This window comes from Malus domestica, chromosome 17 (assembly GCF_042453785.1).
Source record: "Malus domestica chromosome 17, GDT2T_hap1".
In the NCBI taxonomy this organism is placed as follows: domain Eukaryota; kingdom Viridiplantae; phylum Streptophyta; class Magnoliopsida; order Rosales; family Rosaceae; genus Malus; species Malus domestica.
The window spans coordinates 14,023,965-14,041,627 of record NC_091677.1 but is presented as its reverse complement, the minus strand read 5'-3'; the positions used below and the strand labels follow the sequence as shown (position 1 = coordinate 14,041,627).

Genomic DNA, 17,663 nt, shown 5'->3' with positions numbered 1-17,663 from the left:
ATGATCTATCGGCATTCTTCTCTACTTGTAAATAAGAGATTTCAGATTCAACTCCAATGAATGGCCAATTAGATATCAAATTATTATAAGTAGGTTAACCCAATTTCAATGCGTTAGTTTAAAAAGGCATTCTAAGAAAGAAAGGGGAAAAGTTTGGCATTAGGGTATAGTGGTGATTAATTGCTTCACAACCATTAAAGGCTTAAACCATACACATCCTACATGAAAGAGCTATTTTGTCTGTATGCATATGAAAAGGGACTGAAGAAGCTGTAGATAGGAAAATGAACTGGCAAAAGTGGAATGCCACGAATTGGATAAGATAAAAGGATTGATCACATGTAGAGGTAGAGAATTTTAGAGAGTAAAGGACACATACTTCACTTTTTGGAAAAAAACAGTCACAAAGCTATCTCCATGTTTTCATCATGTGTTTGTGCATAAGAAGTCAGATTCTAAAATGCACTGGTGGAGGAGATTAATCCAGACAATTCAAATCCACATCACAGTTTTCGGATTGATTAGAATCATTAGAAAGAAAGGAAAACTAATGAAAAGGGTTTGAAAACTTTGAGTTTTAATGATAAGGACAAAATAAAGGGTAAAGTGAATAGTACCAGGATTGACTTTTTAGTGTAAAAATGTGGTTTTTCGTTAAAGTGAACAGTACCGGGTGCTTTTCGTTAAAGTTCCCTAGAAAGAAAGGCTTCTCTACAATTTAAGCAAACTTTCGATTTGTCACTTCTCACCCTCTCAATTATTTTTCTCTCTCTCTCTCTCTCTGATGTCTTTTTTCATGATACAGTTACAAAACACCCCACGTAGATAACTGCTAATCTCACTTAATAAAACAACTCGCTGCATAAATCAGTAACTATGCAACGAGTTTACCATGATAAGGAGTTTGTAAATTATAATTCAAGTGATTAAGAATATTATGCTACAAGAAAATTTTCATTTACACTCTGAGATTTAAGTGTTCAATCTCTCTCTTTAATATGTATTCACGAGTGACCAAATGTAAGGACCTACTCAAATGTGGAGTTTCCTTCTTGGTTGTATAGGGTGTTTCCAAGTTATTCATTGCAGTCACTTTATTTAATTGTAACTAGTTTGCTATAATATCCTTTGTTTAAATGTTGTTTTTCGTAAAAATGGCTACTTCGCTTTGGGTTGTCCTTTACATCATCTTATGTTGCTTGAATTAAGCTTTTTTTTTTTTTAGTACAACAATATATTTTACACTAGGGGAAGAGGAGTACGGTTAAAGCACACAATAGACAACCTAATTTAGTATCGAATTCATCATCCACGAGGTTCGACCCTAAATGATGTTAGAGACCTGGACCAAACTATTTAAACAAAAAATTTATTCTAACAATTAGTTTGACAAGGGATCAAAACCAAACTATAAAAAAATAAAAAGTAAAAATGGCTTCACATTTGCAATAAATAACATTATCTCTCTATGTAAGTCATGTTACTCGTGCAATATCGGAAAACAAATGTATCTCCTTTGGATCACTTCTAAATCTTTACGCTATTAAATCTTTTTTCGTTAATTTAAAATAGTAATATAGCTATGATAAATAAAATGTAAAATCTCCTGTAAGGGGGAAATGTGACAGAAATATTCAACCAAATTTCGTTTCTACCTACACCAAAACAATCTAAGAATTTGTATGCTAATTCATATGGTAATTTTTATTTGTTCAATATTTGGTCTCCATGCATCTTAGACTGGGTCTGTAACGAATCACCATGTACGTAAACATGTTTAAATTTCCTAACAATAAAAAAATCATGTTTAAAATGTTAAATTTAAACTACATTAATAAAATATTCTTTGTCAATTAAATTAAGGGTAAAAAGATAATTTTGTCTTCAACCACAAAACAAAATTATAAGTAGTAAAGTAAATTCACACAAACTAAATTTTACAGTTTTTTTTTTTCAAAATCTCACATAAGGATGATCCTAACATCCTTTAATTTTAAAAAATATAAATATAAAAAAGAAAGCTTCTCTCTCTAATCCACATTCTTTTTTTTCTCCTTTTCTCCTTCCCATTTTAAAATAAAAATAAAAATTATTTTCACACCTGAAAGCGTGAGGACATATGCTTAGGGGTGGAATTTTTTTGCCAAATTATTATACCAACCGAATTACCAACCATACCATACCAAAGTTGTGTCAAAAAATTTGTACCATTGGTAATGGTACAGTATTTGTACCATACCATACATTTTTTGTACGGTAATGGTATTCAAAGCCATTACCAGTGGCATACCATATCGTACCACTACTATTAATATTATATTATTTATTTATTCATTTATATATATTTAGGTATTATTATCATTATATATGCACTTTATATTTTTTCTCTAGTCATTTATCCAATCATCTTACCCTCTAACCTCTACTTTCCCAATAAAAAAACCTAAGCCTTCTTGCGTTGCGACTCTTCATCTTTTCACTCATCTAGCCATCAACTTCATCTCTATTGCTCCAGTTCCGGCGACTCTCTCTATCTGGAGTCCATCTCATATTCTCCTTCATCAAATTGGGATGTCTTTCTCCTTGGCTTCGTCTATCAAGATAATTTTTGTACAATTTTAAAGAATGTAGATATGGAATTTAGGAATCTTTGTACTATTTTTTTAGAGATATTGGGTTCTTTTAGCAATTATTCCATTTATTTACTTCTTGTTTCTTTAATGAATATCTATAAAATTCTCATAATTAAATAAAAAAGTTTTAGAAACCCAAAGGGAGTGGCCAAAACACGTTTGGGCCTTGAATTGGGTTAGAAAAAAAAAATCAAATTTGGCTCAAAACAAAATTGTAATTACCATTATTATATCATGTCAACTGAACTATTTGACATGCCAAAATTCGGTATACCGAAAATTTAACACGATAATAATAATAGATTTTATTATACAAAAAGTTTAACATAGTAATTAGTATATGAGTTTTGGTACGGTAATCGTACCAATACCACCAGTAGTATTATTTACATTAAGGTGTCGAGGGAGGCAAAAGCAAGTAGGAAAAAGGGATGGAGTGGCTGCGGGTATTTTGACGAATGCCCTCTCGGATCCGCCAATTTGCGAATGATTAGTTTGACTTGCTAGACACGTGGTGTCGTTGTCGAAACCAAAAAAAAACCCACGTGGAGGACATGAAAGCTCCACGTTATGCCACATCATCCAGTCCGCCTTATCCGACTACGTGTAAAGATTGAAAGGTATTTCCCATTAGATCCTACACTCTTTCCTGTCCCTTCCTCCTAATTCGTCAAGTTTGGAAATTAGGGGTATTGAAATTTGATGCAATGATTACAAACAAAGATTCAATTTAAAAATTATAATAATTTTAACCGTTGAATCAAATTTCAATGATTCGGATTCTCGAACTTGATGAATTAGGAGATAGGAATCCGGAGAGGATCTCTTTCCCTCTTTCCTCACACCTAATGTTAATTAAAAAATAATAATCCATTAGTTGTGGAGGCAAGAGATAATGAAAGATGGGATGGTGAATTGGTGATGAAATAAAAATTGAAGTAGGAATGGAGGATACAGCTAACCATGATGAATAGGTTGCCCACTTCAACTCAATTGAGTCATTTCTTATGTTTGGTAGGTTGAATTATACATCTAATGAATCTTTCTATGTACATTCTATGTGTATATAAATCAAAACCATCATTGTTCTATGTTATTGACCAAAGAAAAAAAAAACCAAAATCCTAATTAATCCAAAACTCTAAACTTTGACTGTCATTAAAGATTAAAGACGCGTTATTATTGAATGTATAATATGAAGGCGTAAGAACCTATTGAATAATTGACAGATATATGCACTCGAGCTCTAATAATCCAACTGCTCATAAAAGCAAACAATAATCTTTATTTGACAAAGAATGACTAATACATTATATCATATCATAACAAGGTCATTTGAATTGGGGTGGATCGACGTTTAGAGAAAATAGAAAATTATTGAGATGGGATTTTGGGAGTGGAATTTGAATAAGGGATGAGAAGAAAAATAATAATAGGGTATCAAATCAATACTGAACTATCATTTTCTACGAAGAGCGAAACTTAACGAAGAAGAAAAGAGAAAATAAAACTGAACTATTATTTTGGGAGGGGAGGAGCCTAGAATAATTTCTATTTTACTTTCTTATTCTTTAGTCATTCTTTAATCATCTCATTGATTTATTCAGTGATATTGTTCATTAAGTTTAAACTCATGAATTCCTATGACAAAGTAGATGAAATAGTCATTGCATTGGCTTTTAATCATTTCATTCACACTGGTTTTATTTTAAACAAAAGTTTGTTGACAATGTCATCGATCCAGTATGGAGACTTGAACAATTATTCAAGTTTAGGGAAAATTTGAAATAGGTCCAATTTTATAAGCATACTTTCGAAATAGGTCCAATTTTTAATGACTTTTGATTTTTGAAATAGGTCTAATTTTTAGTTACTTTGAACCCATATCAAAATACCCCTAAAGTTTACAATATTTGATTTTGTACATGCAACACGTTGAGCTCAAGAATGTTAATTAATAAAAAAGCAAATGAAATTGAGTCATAAAGTATATGATTCTTCCACTCCTCCTATAGGGTAGCTTAGTTGTAATGTCTAACTTAATATTGGAAGGAATGGTTGCTTGAGAACGGGTGCAATATTGTATTATTCTTCATGATTTTAGTAAGTTTATAACTCTATCAAAAAAAAAAAAAAAAAAGGAACGTTTGTTTTTTGAGCAAACGATATTATCTACATTAAGGGAATTGAGAAGTGGACTAAACCTCACGATGAGTTAGCAATAAAGTGAAAATCAGCATTTGTTTTTAATTATTCCATTTCCACGTTTAGTTCATTAAATTTTCCGCCAAACAAATAGTAGAAAAATATAGTGTAGATTTTATTCTATTCTCATAACTTAAAAATCTCAAGTTTGGATTCTTTCATCGTGATTGAAAAATTAAGAATTAAAATATCAAAACTAGGTGACTTTTTCTCTTATATAAGTATTCGAATCTTGTTTATTTTTAGAGTGACGATGACCAAATTTTCTACTTATAATACTCGTGTACCTCCTACGGGTAATTCATTTGTCCCTTCACTCTATATTAACGTATTGTTATCATACAAACATATAATCCGATTGTCAATTCCTTTTATCATCTTTTAATTATTTTAATTTTTTCACTTACTTTTCCTCGATGAATTACCTCATCTATCGCTTGTACGCTATTATTTACTTACATACTTTGTCACATCCCAGCTCGGGTCCCTATCACATCCCCGGCTCGACTCTACCGTAACACGATATTGTCCACTTTGGGCTCCTACCACACCCTCACGATTTTGTTTCTGGGAACTCAGACAAGAACTTCTCAGTGAGTCACCCATCCTGAGAATGCTCTCGTGCGAACTCACCTAACTTCGGAGTTCCGATGGAATCCGAAGCTAGTGAGCTCCCAAAAGGCCTCATGCTAGGTAGATATGAGAATATACATAGAAGGTTTACAAGATCCATTCCCATGGGCGATGTGGGATGTTATAATCCACCCCCTTAGGGTCTCGACGTCATTGTCTGCACACTTCCGGTCAGGGATTGGCTATGATACCAAATTGTCACATCCCGGCCTGAGCCCCCACCACATCTCGGGCTCGACTCCACCGTAGCACGATATTGTCCGCTTTGAGCCCCTACCACACCCTCACGGTTTTGTTTCTGGGAACTCAGACGAGAACTTCCCAGTGGGTCACCCATCTTGGGAATGCTCTTGCGCGAACTTGCTTAACTTCGGAGTTCCAATGGAACCCGAAGCCAGTGAGCTCCCAAAAGGCCTCGTGCTAAGTATAGATAGAAATATACATATAAGGCTTACAGGATCCACTCCCATGGGCGATGTGGGATGTTACATTCTTGAAATAAAAAAATTTAGTATACTAACTGATGATATGTTTTCTTACTTGAAATGAAGTATAAATTATGAATCAACTAAAGTTCGTGTGACGAATTTTAAACTCGTTACATACTTTCTTAATACTTCACGCTTCTATCTTATTGTAAATACATCCTCGTATAAAAAAGAAGAAGAAAAAATAAAATAAAGATGAATGCATCAATTATCTTGAAACTTTTTCTTTTTGGTGAAAAATTATCTAGAAACTTTAATGATTTAACATGATGTTAACGTGGCAAATGCATGCAACAATGGGTCGGACTAACTACCAGAGTCTTAATTTCTTTTGTTGCATTGCCTTTCATTGATGAGTCCTCACCTCTCCGACCACTTTGCCTAATCATATATGTAAGAATTATATTTTTCTTTTGGTGGGGGGTGGGGGGTGTCAACTAGTTAGCATAATCATGGGTGCTTCAATCACTTATCATCATTAATAGGTTTTTTACTCTCCAAAACATTTGTTAGGGCAATGACTTAACCAAATAACCAAGTTAGAGATTTCTAAAGATCAAGGGCAATAACTTTGGGAGAAGGGAAATCAAATTGGTCAATTGAAACTAGTTGTTTTGTAAAACTTCTCTAGATTACAAGTAGAGAAATGTTCAGAAGATTCTTAAAAGTGGTATTTTCATGGATTCTTTGCCACTTTATATTTTTTGCATAATATTTTATGATGTTGACACATAATTTGACGTTAAACTATGATGTGACAGAAAATCCCTTAGCATTTCTCTTACAATTATTATCAATTTTTTGTTCAAGTCAACACATTTATTTCTTTCAAACAAGTGGATTCAAGCTAAAGCCAAACTGTTAGCTACTCATAACAATTTGGTGTTAAGTTGTCATTAATAAGAATCGAACATATAATCTAAATTTATCGGTGGAAATGAATATCATTACACTATTAGGCTAGTGAGAAGCTCTTCCTTAATTAGTTTGTAGAGTTTTTAGTCAAAATGATTTATGAAATTAGCATAATTCCTGATTTTGTAGAGTTAAATTGTAACCATTAGTTCAAGTGGATGATTGATTTAACAAAAATACCCTCAATTTAACAGAGATTTTCACGGAATGACCAAACTGATTAACGGTGGATAGTCTCAGAGACCACTTATATCGATTTTAAACTACATCACTAAATTGATGAGTTATGTCAATATCATGAACCATTTTGGCTAAAAAACTTTAGTTTGTATTAAAATAACCTTTGCATGGTTACATTAACTTCGTCATGGTAGTTCACTCTTGGGGAGTCGAGAAGACTCATAGAGACATGTCAACCCTCTATGAGCATCATCGTGTGATTCACTATTGCTAATAATCGAGCCTAAGATTTGTTGTATAAAATACAACCTTAAAATTCGTGTACAACCATTGAATCACTCCTAAATGGCTGTAGCCATTATATTATCAGTGACCACTAACTGCCTAGCATTAAGGTGAAATGACCGCGGGGCATGATTCGGATTAGATTGATTTGCCCCCAAATCACGACCAAACCAATTATAATATAACGTGTGGTCCGGTTTGGATTTTACAAAAATGTTAAAACAAAATCACCCAAACAAAATCAATGTTCAACGGTTTGGGTGTACACCTAATCATTTTTTCGACTCTGTCAGCCCAATACAACAAACAAACAAAATTTTCATAGTTTGCTACGTATTAATTTGCTTAGTTTGCTACGTATTCTTTTTTTTTGGTAATCAATCATCGATTTCCATAAACCTCAAATTCAACCCTCTTATCTAGTTATTAGATAAATATGCAATGAGAGGATCGCGCATGTAAAATAAAATAATATTAATAAATATGTAAGTAATCGGTTTGCGGTTTACAAAAGTTCAAAACCATAATTAAACTAATTGATTAATGTTTGATTTTGCACCATTTAAATGATTGGAAATGTTTTTGATAAAAATGGTTTTTAAACCAGTCCTTAAAAAAAAAGGAAAACTAATGAAAAGGGTTTGAAAACTTTGAGTTTTAATGATAAGGACAAAATAAAGAGTAAAATGAATAGTACCAGGATTGACTTTTTAATGTAAAAATGTGGTTTTTCGTTAAAGTGAACAGTACTAGGTGCTTTTCGTTAAACTTCCCAAAAAAAAATCCAAGTTAATTTTGGTTAGAACCTAAAATATTATTTCTAAAAACGTTTTGAGCCATTTGAGGACATTTCTCAAATGAGTTCAAATTATGGTTAAATTTTTGCACTGTTTGAATTTTTCTTTGATCAAATATAATCTCACAATATTTTTCTTTCGTTCAGAAGAAGTAATAAGGCAACATGACGTGTAGTGTAGAAGAAGTATATTTTGTTTGGTTTTAGAAGGGTTATAATTCCAAATTTATAAAAAGAAAGAGATTGGTTAAGCAAACAAAGCATATAACTCATCCGGTAAATATAGACGTCTTAGTATGAATTATTTTACAAAATACAAAATGCACGTATCAAATAGACTAATATTCACAAAAAATCTGATAAATATTTTGATAAAAAAATAAACTTATACTAGTGTCTTCTCGCTCTCGTAAATTGAGACATTTTAAACGTGAGTTGTTAGACTATTTTCAAAGGGAGTGTCAAATTTTAAATGCAAATTTTAATTTTGAAGGTTTATGTGACACTTTATTTTTTTTTTAAATTTTGTCCTCCACTCAATATGTCAAATTTAAACTATTATTTACTACATTACTACATTTCATAATTGTAATAAGTATTTTTAAAACAAAAAATAATAAATAATGATGAAAAACATTTGTTTATCACTAAAAATAGATTTGAAGTAATTGTCAAATTTAACAGCAACCACCTTTGTTGTCAGCCACATGCCACATAGGAGGTGATATTTTGGTTGGAAAACACCAATGCTGTATTTTTTTTGTTCTCATTACTGATGTGAACTTTTTGACTTTTCATTTAGAGATGCTTTTACAAAAACAAAATATACATATTTGAGATATACGAAAAGTCAAAAAATTTGATAAACAAGTATTTTAGTACAAGTAGATATGTAATTCTCCAATGTACACATTTATTTGAGATTAACAAGAATCGAGAAATAAGAATTCGAATACAAATACATGTGTATTTGTGAAATAATTTGATAAGAAGAACGAGGCAGCATATTATTATTAGCATATTCTCACTCCCCATGATATCATCTCACTATTTTTCTTTTCTTCCTAATTTAATATTTATTTTCCTTTTAAAAAGTGAATAATTATTGGGAATACGTCCCTTCCACCCCCACTCGAGTCAAGTGAAAATAAAATATGCAGCCACAGGCCAAAAAGACAAAATTCCTCAAACACTGGAAATAAAATAAATTTTTTTGTCATTCCATTATTTTATTTCACAATAATTACCATATAAAATTCCAAAATAAAAATAAAAATAAAATTGGTAAATCTTGAGTTGACTTGGCGGGTCACGAATTTTCTGAGAAAATAAAGAAACCCACAAAAAAAAAAAAAAAAAAAAATCAGATTTTCTTTAAATAAATAAATAAAAGTGTATATTACTATATTATATAAGGAGATGAGGCATTATTATCAACTATTGTTAATATTTTTTTTTTTGTGGATACAGAAGCGGAAGCTGTCCTTGCCTCTCTCTGTTTTCCTGAGGATCTGAGAGAGAAGCTTTTCTCTGTGTCTGCTCTTGCTTCATAAGCAAAACACGAAGTCAGACACTTTCAGAGAGAGAGAGAGAGAGAGAGAGAGAGAGAGAGAGAGGAGAGAAAGAGAGTTTCTTTCTTCTTCCAGCCTCTTAGCTTTTTTGTTTGTAATTTTCTTTGCCCTTTTGCACTTTCAAAACTTTGTTGTACTCTGAATTTCAGAAACATTTATATACATATATATATATAATAATTGACTCTATGACTCTCATTGTGTAACATCTGTCTCTATATATGTATATGTTCGTATATGTGCTGTGTGTAAATTTTGAGGTTTTGGGCAGTGAGGGAGTTGGGTTTTGAAATTTTAAAGTTCTACACACAGGTTTTGAAAGCAAGAGGTTTTTTTGCCCGGGCTTTTTGAGGCTCGGGTTGATCCGAAATCATGAACTCCGAGACAGGGCAGCTCCCACCTAACCGGGTCGACCCGGAACAACCCAATTCTTGCTTTTTACAGAAGTTCAAGCTCTATGAAACTCGCTCGGTACTGTGTTTTTGTTACATATAATGTTTATGTTTGTTGGTTTTTAAGATTTGATCTGTTTTTAATTTGAAGGAATGCATGATATGAATTTTGCTATAGCTTGATTTGACTTGAAGGAGGATGCTTTAGGACTCATTCAATTAAATTTTGGCACAAAGATTTGAGATTTGAACAGCTTTCAAGTTTTGCTTTTGATTGCAACAACAACAACAAAGCCTTTTCCTACTAAGTGGGGTTGGCTGTATGAATCCTAGAACGCCATTGCTCTGATTGCAAAGATCCTAATTTTAGTCAACTTCATGATTTGGTTTGTAATATTAGTTGGTTCGTGTTCTTATACATTGACCTTTAGCGTTGCGAATTTCTTGATTCTAGTTTCTTGTTGTACTGCATCAGGACTCGGGAGTCTTAGCAAATCTTGACCTGCTGTCAATCTAAATTTGTTTCATTATTGGATATTTGGGGCAATGAAACTTGAATGTTTTCCTTATGATATCTTTCCATTCCTGTTTGATTCGGAAAGTGGATGTTAATGGATTTGCTTGTTGAAAGCTGTCTGTTTTGTTGCTCTCATTTTAGGAACATATAAAAAGTAGTGTGTCAATTCGTTGCTTGGATTGTTTGTTTCACCTCTTTGTTGTGCCAATAGTTGAGCCTACCGATTATTAATGACGCTTTTGTATGCAACAGAATTTTTATTTGATAGGAAGGGACAAAAGCAGAACCTTTTGGAGGATTTTAAAGATTGACAGATTGGATCCATCGGAGTTAAACATTCTTGAAGATCCTGCAACATACTCGGATAATGAGTGCTATGACCTCCTGAAACGGATACATGAAGGAAACAAGCCGATGGGTGGACTTAAATTTATCACTGTTTGTTACGGAATCGTTGGTAAGACTTCTTTGCATGGTTTTATGCATTTGCACATCTTTTGTGTTCTTAATTTAAAATCTAAAGATATTTTCTTCTGATTTTAGGGTTCGTGAAATTTTTGGGACCTTATTACATGATACTTATTACAAAAAGAAGGAAAATTGGTGCAATTTGTGGCCATACGATCTATGCAATTTCCAAGAGCGAGATGATTCCAGTTCCAAACCCTGCCGTGCGGTCAAAATTGGCCAATTCTAAGAATGATGAGAACAGGTCTTTTGTCCATTTTGCATGTAAATGTAATATGTACTTGGTACTTGGTACTTCTAAAGCGATTTAAGAGAGTAGCATTCATAATTTAAATTCCCTTTTTGTGTATCTATAAGAATCGTGCCATGGTGTTACGTTATTTAGGTTTCAATTAACTTGGCTAGTATGGCTAGTATAGTAATAGAAAGTTCTTCACTGTGGAGGTAATCTCTGTACTCCATTGTTAATAGTTAATACACCCTTCAATGCGAAATTAATGATGCGGACCTTCTCGATTCAGACTTGGTTCTTGTTCTTCGGCTACCTTAGTTTGTCTTTGCTAAGATAAGGCAAATAATGAATCTTATAGACTATTGATTTGGCAAGTATGCAATCTTGTTTGTTAGATCCTTTGCTTTTAATACTGCTTTTTAGGGGCCTTTCCCACCTGCCCTTCCAGTTCATTTCCTGCAAATATGCAGGGGCAAACTTCATTGCCGTTATGATGTAAATATAGTGAGGCAAGGTATCATCAGGTTTTTCGCGGGGAAAGCACTTTCCTTTTCTTCTTTTTTCCCCTTTTTGGTTAATATCTTTACTTCAAATAGTTGTTTCATCAGTATTTTTTTTCGATTTGTTTAAATTATTAAGTTAATAATTTATGTACATTACTCCTCGTTTTCCTTTTCTTGTTGACATAGATACAAGAAGCTCCTATGCTCGGTGGACCTCACAAAGGACTTCTTTTTCAGCTATTCATACAATGTTATGTCTAGTCTACAAAAGAACTTATGTGATAATCAGACAGGACCTCCCCTTTATGAAACAATGTTTGTTTGGAATGAGTATTTGACGCGTGGAATCCGATATTGTCTGAAGAATACTCTATGGACAGTTGCCTTAGTGTATGGATTCTTTAAACAGGTCAGAACGCTACATCCTTTATTGGCACTACTTATGACTAGAAATTGAATGATCGCTTGCCAGAATTTCTTTTGCAATTTAGCTCTCTAAGCTTATAATTTCTTCCCTTTAAGTTGGGAGTATATGTTTTCTATTTCTTAAGATACACAAACAGTATTGTTTGTGGTTAGTTGCATGGGTATCCCATGACTATGACCGTGTAGTGATTAACCCATGATCTCATCCTTTATAGTTTTTCGTAAGGAAATTTTATGCACATTTTTTGGTACTTCTTTGGTAATATTTTCAATGGCGTCATGCTTCGGTGTCCAGGTCGATCTTTCTGTATCTGGCAGGGATTTCAAGTTGACCCTCATTGCCAGACGTTCACGTCACTTTGCTGGCACCAGGTTTGGACACTGCTATTGCCTGTTTTCTGTAATAATTAATGGTTATACTATATTCTTTAGAAATATACATTTGCATGCCCGTCTCTGCAGATATCTAAAGCGAGGTGTAAATGAGAAAGGTAGAGTAGCTAATGATGTTGAGACAGAACAGCTTGTTATTGAAGATGCTCCTGAAGGATGCCCAGTGCGAATAAGTTCTGTTGTGCAGCACCGAGGCTCAATTCCCCTTTTCTGGTCCCAGGAAACCTCTCGACTAAATATCAAACCTGATATAATATGTATGACTCTGGGGAACCCACTTGTTTTATTTTCTGTGGTTATTATATGTCCTGCTGACATTCTATCTTTTGCCAGTATCAAGGAAGGATCATAATTACGAGGCCACAAGACTTCATTTTGAAAATCTTGTCCAGAGATATGGAGACCCAATAATTATTGTGAATCTGATTAAGGTAGCACTCTTTTATTTTATGGGCGTCAATGCTTCTTGTTTTTCTATCCTTGTATATAAATGCTAATCTAAACCTGATCGTCCTTTCAACTCTCTTCCAATCTTTGTTCCATCTATAATTGATCGTTCTTTCTAGACAAATGAGAAGAAGCCTCGAGAAACTATTCTCCGTGCAGAGTTTTCACATGCTATCAGATTTATTAATAGGAGTTTACCAAGAGAGAGCCGCCTGAGGTTTCTCCATTGGGATCTGCACCATCATGCCAGAAGGTACTCAACTTTCCCTTTTCCTATTATAGGTAGAACGAACGTCTGTACTTAACAGTATGGTTGGGATTAATTGAACCTGTATAATTTTTCATTTACAGCAAAGCTACCAATGTATTGGGACATCTCGGAAAAGTGGCTACATATGCATTGGGATTGACTGGAATCTTCTACTGTCAAGTAACCCCCAATTTAAGGCCTGTGGGATTATCTGGCTTTGAGTAAGTTCTTCTTGTCAAGATATTGCTTTTCGGCTTGGTATTCCTTGTTATATGCTTCCTTGTTCAGTAGTTTTATCTATCATTGTATACACTAGTAGGTGTTTTAAAGTATGCATGTATAGAATTACTTGCACACTATTTAAAGTGCTGACAACTTAAGGTGATACAGGAAAAATGATGATGTCGATGACTGCTTGTCACATAGCTGTTCAAGTAAAGATGAGGATGCTGATAGTCGAGAAACAGAGATTAGCAATGGCAGTGATGGGGATGATGCAAGCATGAATTGCAATGTCACATCCATGATGTTTCAGAAAGGAGTCCTGAGGACCAATTGCATAGACTGTTTAGATCGCACAAACGTTGCCCAATATTGTTTTGGGCTAGTTGCTCTTGGACATCAGCTTCATGCTTTAGGATTTATAGAATCTCCGGATATTGATCTGGATAACCCTCTGGCAGAGGACTTGATGAGAGTTTATGAGACAATGGGAGACGTACTTGCACTACAATATGGCGGCTCTGCAGCTCATAACAAGGTAACCCTTCTAAACATCACCCGCAACAGAGAACTGAATGTGCATGATTTTAGATCTCAACTTCCACTGCGGGTATCTAATAAAAAAAGTACGAAGAGCGTAATGGATTGAAATTGGGAAGATGGAAGTGGTAACTGTAACTAAATTACCTTGAAGTCATTTATTGTATCTTATATTTGTTTGCTGGTGGATCCTCCCCTGTGAGATTCTGGATTTCAATCTCTGTTAAATAGTTGGAACTCTATGTCATGGTCACCTATTTTAGTAGGTGGCAGGCTCAAGGCAAGACCGGGGGACTTGATCCAGGTTTTAAAGAGGCAGTGTGACTACCCCGATTTTCCCTTATACCTTGGCCATATAAATGGCCTTATTGAGTCGGTTGATTATTTCCTGTTCACTGATTTTTTTCCTTGTTGACCTGAAACAGATATTCTCTGAGACTAGAGGCCAGTGGAAGGCAGCAACTCAGTCCCAGGAGTTCTTTAGAACTCTACAGCGGTTTTACAGTAATGCCTACGTGGACAGTGTGAAACAAGATGCTATTAATGTGTAAGTTCAATTGAGCCACTTTTATTAACAGGTTAATAGTAAGTTCAATTGAGCCACTTTTATTAACAGGTTAATAGCTGTAGTTGTTTTCTGCTCAAAGAAATCTTGAGGACCCTGCATATTGTACTTGATATACTTGGTCCGGTTCCGTTTGAGTAGTGTAAGCTAACAGGTGCACTATTTCACTATATAATTGTGCAGATTCCTAGGGTACTTTCAACCACAACCTGGTAAACCACAACTGTGGGAATTGAATTCGGATCAACACAACAATGTTGGGAGGTATGGTCCTAATTTTGCTGATGACAGTGTTATTGTATGAAATGTTATGTGTTTGTTCTTTGCAGTCGAAATAGGGAGAGCACCATTGTAAGAAGAAAATATATATGCGCACACATATCAATGAAATCCACATTTTGTATGTGGAAGGTTCACTACTTATATCACCTAGCCCTTTTGTGATAAAACCCCACACCTAGTAATAGGTGGTTAGTTGGGGATAATATCGGTGATGGTGGTGGGCTATGTTGGGCCTAAAAGGTTTTTCACTTTTTAAGTTTGGGTATCTGATATCTCAGTGGATGATGTTTAGGGTTAAAATAATCCTCAGCTTATGGCTATGAGAATTATGTGTAAACTAACATTAAGGTTTCTTATTAACAGAAAAAGAAAAATCGATAATGCAGTTTCTGTTTGTTTGATATTATCATGAGGAATAAATAGCCTATGGCTGGCTCTACTAATGACATTCAAGACGAATTTCTACATATGTAGGTCGTTTATCAAAAGGTCACTATCCGAGGGCCATATTCTCGGTGAAAGTGATTCCCCTATGACAAGTACAGAAGTTGTGCAAAGTCAACCTTTGTCTGAAATTGCACAAGGAAGTAACAGAGCGATTTCAGAGTCCGCACCAGTAATCTCAACTTGTGAAAGTGATATATCCGCTTGCAGGTATGCTTGTGTTGCAAACAGTTCTAGTTTTTCTAAGCCAATAAATTGAATGCTTGATCATCTTTATTGAGGTATGCCTACAGTAATTCCTTTTTCTGGTCTAATATTGCTTTTGTAGGTTTACTCCCTCAATGCCTCGCAAGCAGATTTTCTGTGGGTTGCAAGAAGACGAATGCCTCCAGAGTGATCATATCATTTATGATGAACATGACGATGATTGCAACTTGTCAAATATTCTGGATGTGGACTGGTTGTCCTCATCAGGAAATTCTTGTGAAGAAATATGTGGAAGGTACTTGTTCCTAGCCTCTCAAAATTAGCATGCAGATTAGACTTGCCAATATGTCATGTGAACTTCAAGATTTGAGAACTGACAATTGATTGGCAATAGGTCTATGACCAGCCTTTCATCGGAGAATCTTGTGAACGGACCAAGGGTTGAAACAAGAACATCTGCAAGTGAATCTGGATCCATGAGAAAGGTAAACTATTATTATCTTTTTGCTGGCTTTAGCATGAAATAGAGTACCATTTGCATTTATTTAGAAAAGATTTACCAGATTTCCTGATGAAAAGATGGAAGAGTAGTTGGTTATACCATTCTGCTGCACTTGTGTAAGTAGACCTCCGTCATAGCATCCTTAGTTTCAGTGACCAATTGGCAATGGCTAGTTTGCTTAATAAAGTTAGAGGAAAAGAGTATGACACTTTATCCATTGACGTTACGTATTCTTCAAATTTTAGTATTAGTTGGTTTCTGTTTCCGCAGAACCGGTATCTCCATCAGATGTTTTATAGACTTCCATACCCTGTTAAACAGTTTTAAATCTTGTCATCTTTGTACCCCTGTGTTACTCAATTGTTAATGTCTTTTATTTTTCCTGATTTATTAGGGAAAGGAGCAATGTGAAGCGGAGGTCACTCGTGATAATATGACAACTCCGTATTCAGCGGGCTTCATGAACTGGGTAGCTAATGGGGAGTTGCTGTTTCTTTGAAGCTAACTATAAGGTTTTGCGTCATAGCTTTAACTCAACCCGTCCGAAGGATTTGGGTTCATGTACAGAAAATAAATGGTAAGAATATCATCAACCAAAAGAGCATAGTACTGGGACTTGCTGAGAAATATATTCTTCAAGGTGGAAACTAATTCTTGGGTAGACTTTACAGTTTACCTTGTCATATGGTCCATTGTCATGGTAGGGGAAGTAAAGATAAGTAGCAATAAGGCGCTCGTATAGTTCTCCAACTCCGCCGCGTCTTCTAGGTTCTAATATCTCTAAAATTTATATACCTGTGAATATTATTAGATAAACAACAGATTTCCTGCTCTCGATTCAATATGCAGGTTGGGATTTTGTTCCGTTTCATTTTCTTTTTCATGTTTATTTGTTGAGCAAACTTTGTATTACCTGCTTGTGCACGTCCGCGCTGATGTTCACATCATTTAGGGATGGTTTGGGAGTGAAGTGCTTAAAAAAAAAGCACCCATGAAAAAAAGCTGTGAGGGTTTTAGGTGTTTGGTAAACTGAAAAAAAATGGCTTATTTTGGAAGCTGCTGTGAGAATAAGCTGAAATCAAAGGAAAAAGTTGAAGCTGCTATTTATAGCTTTGGAAAACTGGTTTTTTTTCAAAGCACACAGAGCTACAGTGCTCCTTTAATGAAAATACCCACTATCATATTGCTTTTTTTTTTCCAAAAGCACTTTTACAAAGAACCCACTATCAGATTGCTTTTTTTTCCAAAAGCACTTTTACAAAGAAATTTATCAAACACTCTGTTGATTTATTTCAGCCGCTTATTCTCACAGCACAGCCACTTATTCTCACAGCAGTTTTTTTTCAAAGCACAGTAATACCAAACCAGCCCTTAGTGCCAGGGAAGTGATTTCCGCAACACCCATTTTCTCGCTAGCAATTTCTTTAATTCCGTTTGATTTATTCATTCTAAAGGCGAGGAAAAAGCAAGGTGCTCAGAAGGAGAAATGGGCGTTTGAAAACCATTTTCCAAAATTTGATCTCCTTGAAAAGCATAATCATCATTTACAATTTCTGGTAGGGTTTAG

The 17,663-nt window shown here is 34.4% G+C and overlaps 1 protein-coding gene across 1 annotated transcript; it reads left to right on the top strand.

Moving 5' to 3' along the window:
• Window positions 1–9,574: 9,574 nt before the first annotated feature.
• On the top strand, window positions 9,575–16,967 carry LOC103454272 (phosphoinositide phosphatase SAC2-like). The gene is made up of 17 exons (XM_008393871.4): window positions 9,575–9,800; window positions 10,019–10,177; window positions 10,868–11,072; window positions 11,159–11,327; window positions 12,005–12,227; window positions 12,540–12,616; window positions 12,707–12,894; window positions 12,971–13,068; window positions 13,204–13,337; window positions 13,436–13,555; window positions 13,725–14,094; window positions 14,522–14,643; window positions 14,845–14,925; window positions 15,418–15,597; window positions 15,716–15,889; window positions 15,989–16,079; window positions 16,491–16,967. The coding sequence occupies exons 2-17, from the start codon at window positions 10,079–10,081 to the stop codon at window positions 16,593–16,595; spliced, it is 2,436 nt and encodes an 811-aa protein (XP_008392093.3). The 5' UTR covers window positions 9,575–9,800; window positions 10,019–10,078; the 3' UTR covers window positions 16,596–16,967.
• Window positions 16,968–17,663: the final 696 nt, after the last annotated feature.

Excerpts from the sequence above, each read along its gene's own strand:
- LOC103454272 (XM_008393871.4), top strand. The coding sequence starts at position 10,079 with ATGAACTCCGAGACAGGGCAGCTCCCACCTAACCGGGTCGACCCGGAA. Across the intron at positions 14,926-15,417 it reads CAACACAACAATGTTGGGAG|GTCGTTTATCAAAAGGTCAC; the intron begins GTATGGTCCTAA and ends CTACATATGTAG. Across the intron at positions 15,890-15,988 it reads TGTGAAGAAATATGTGGAAG|GTCTATGACCAGCCTTTCAT; the intron begins GTACTTGTTCCT and ends GATTGGCAATAG.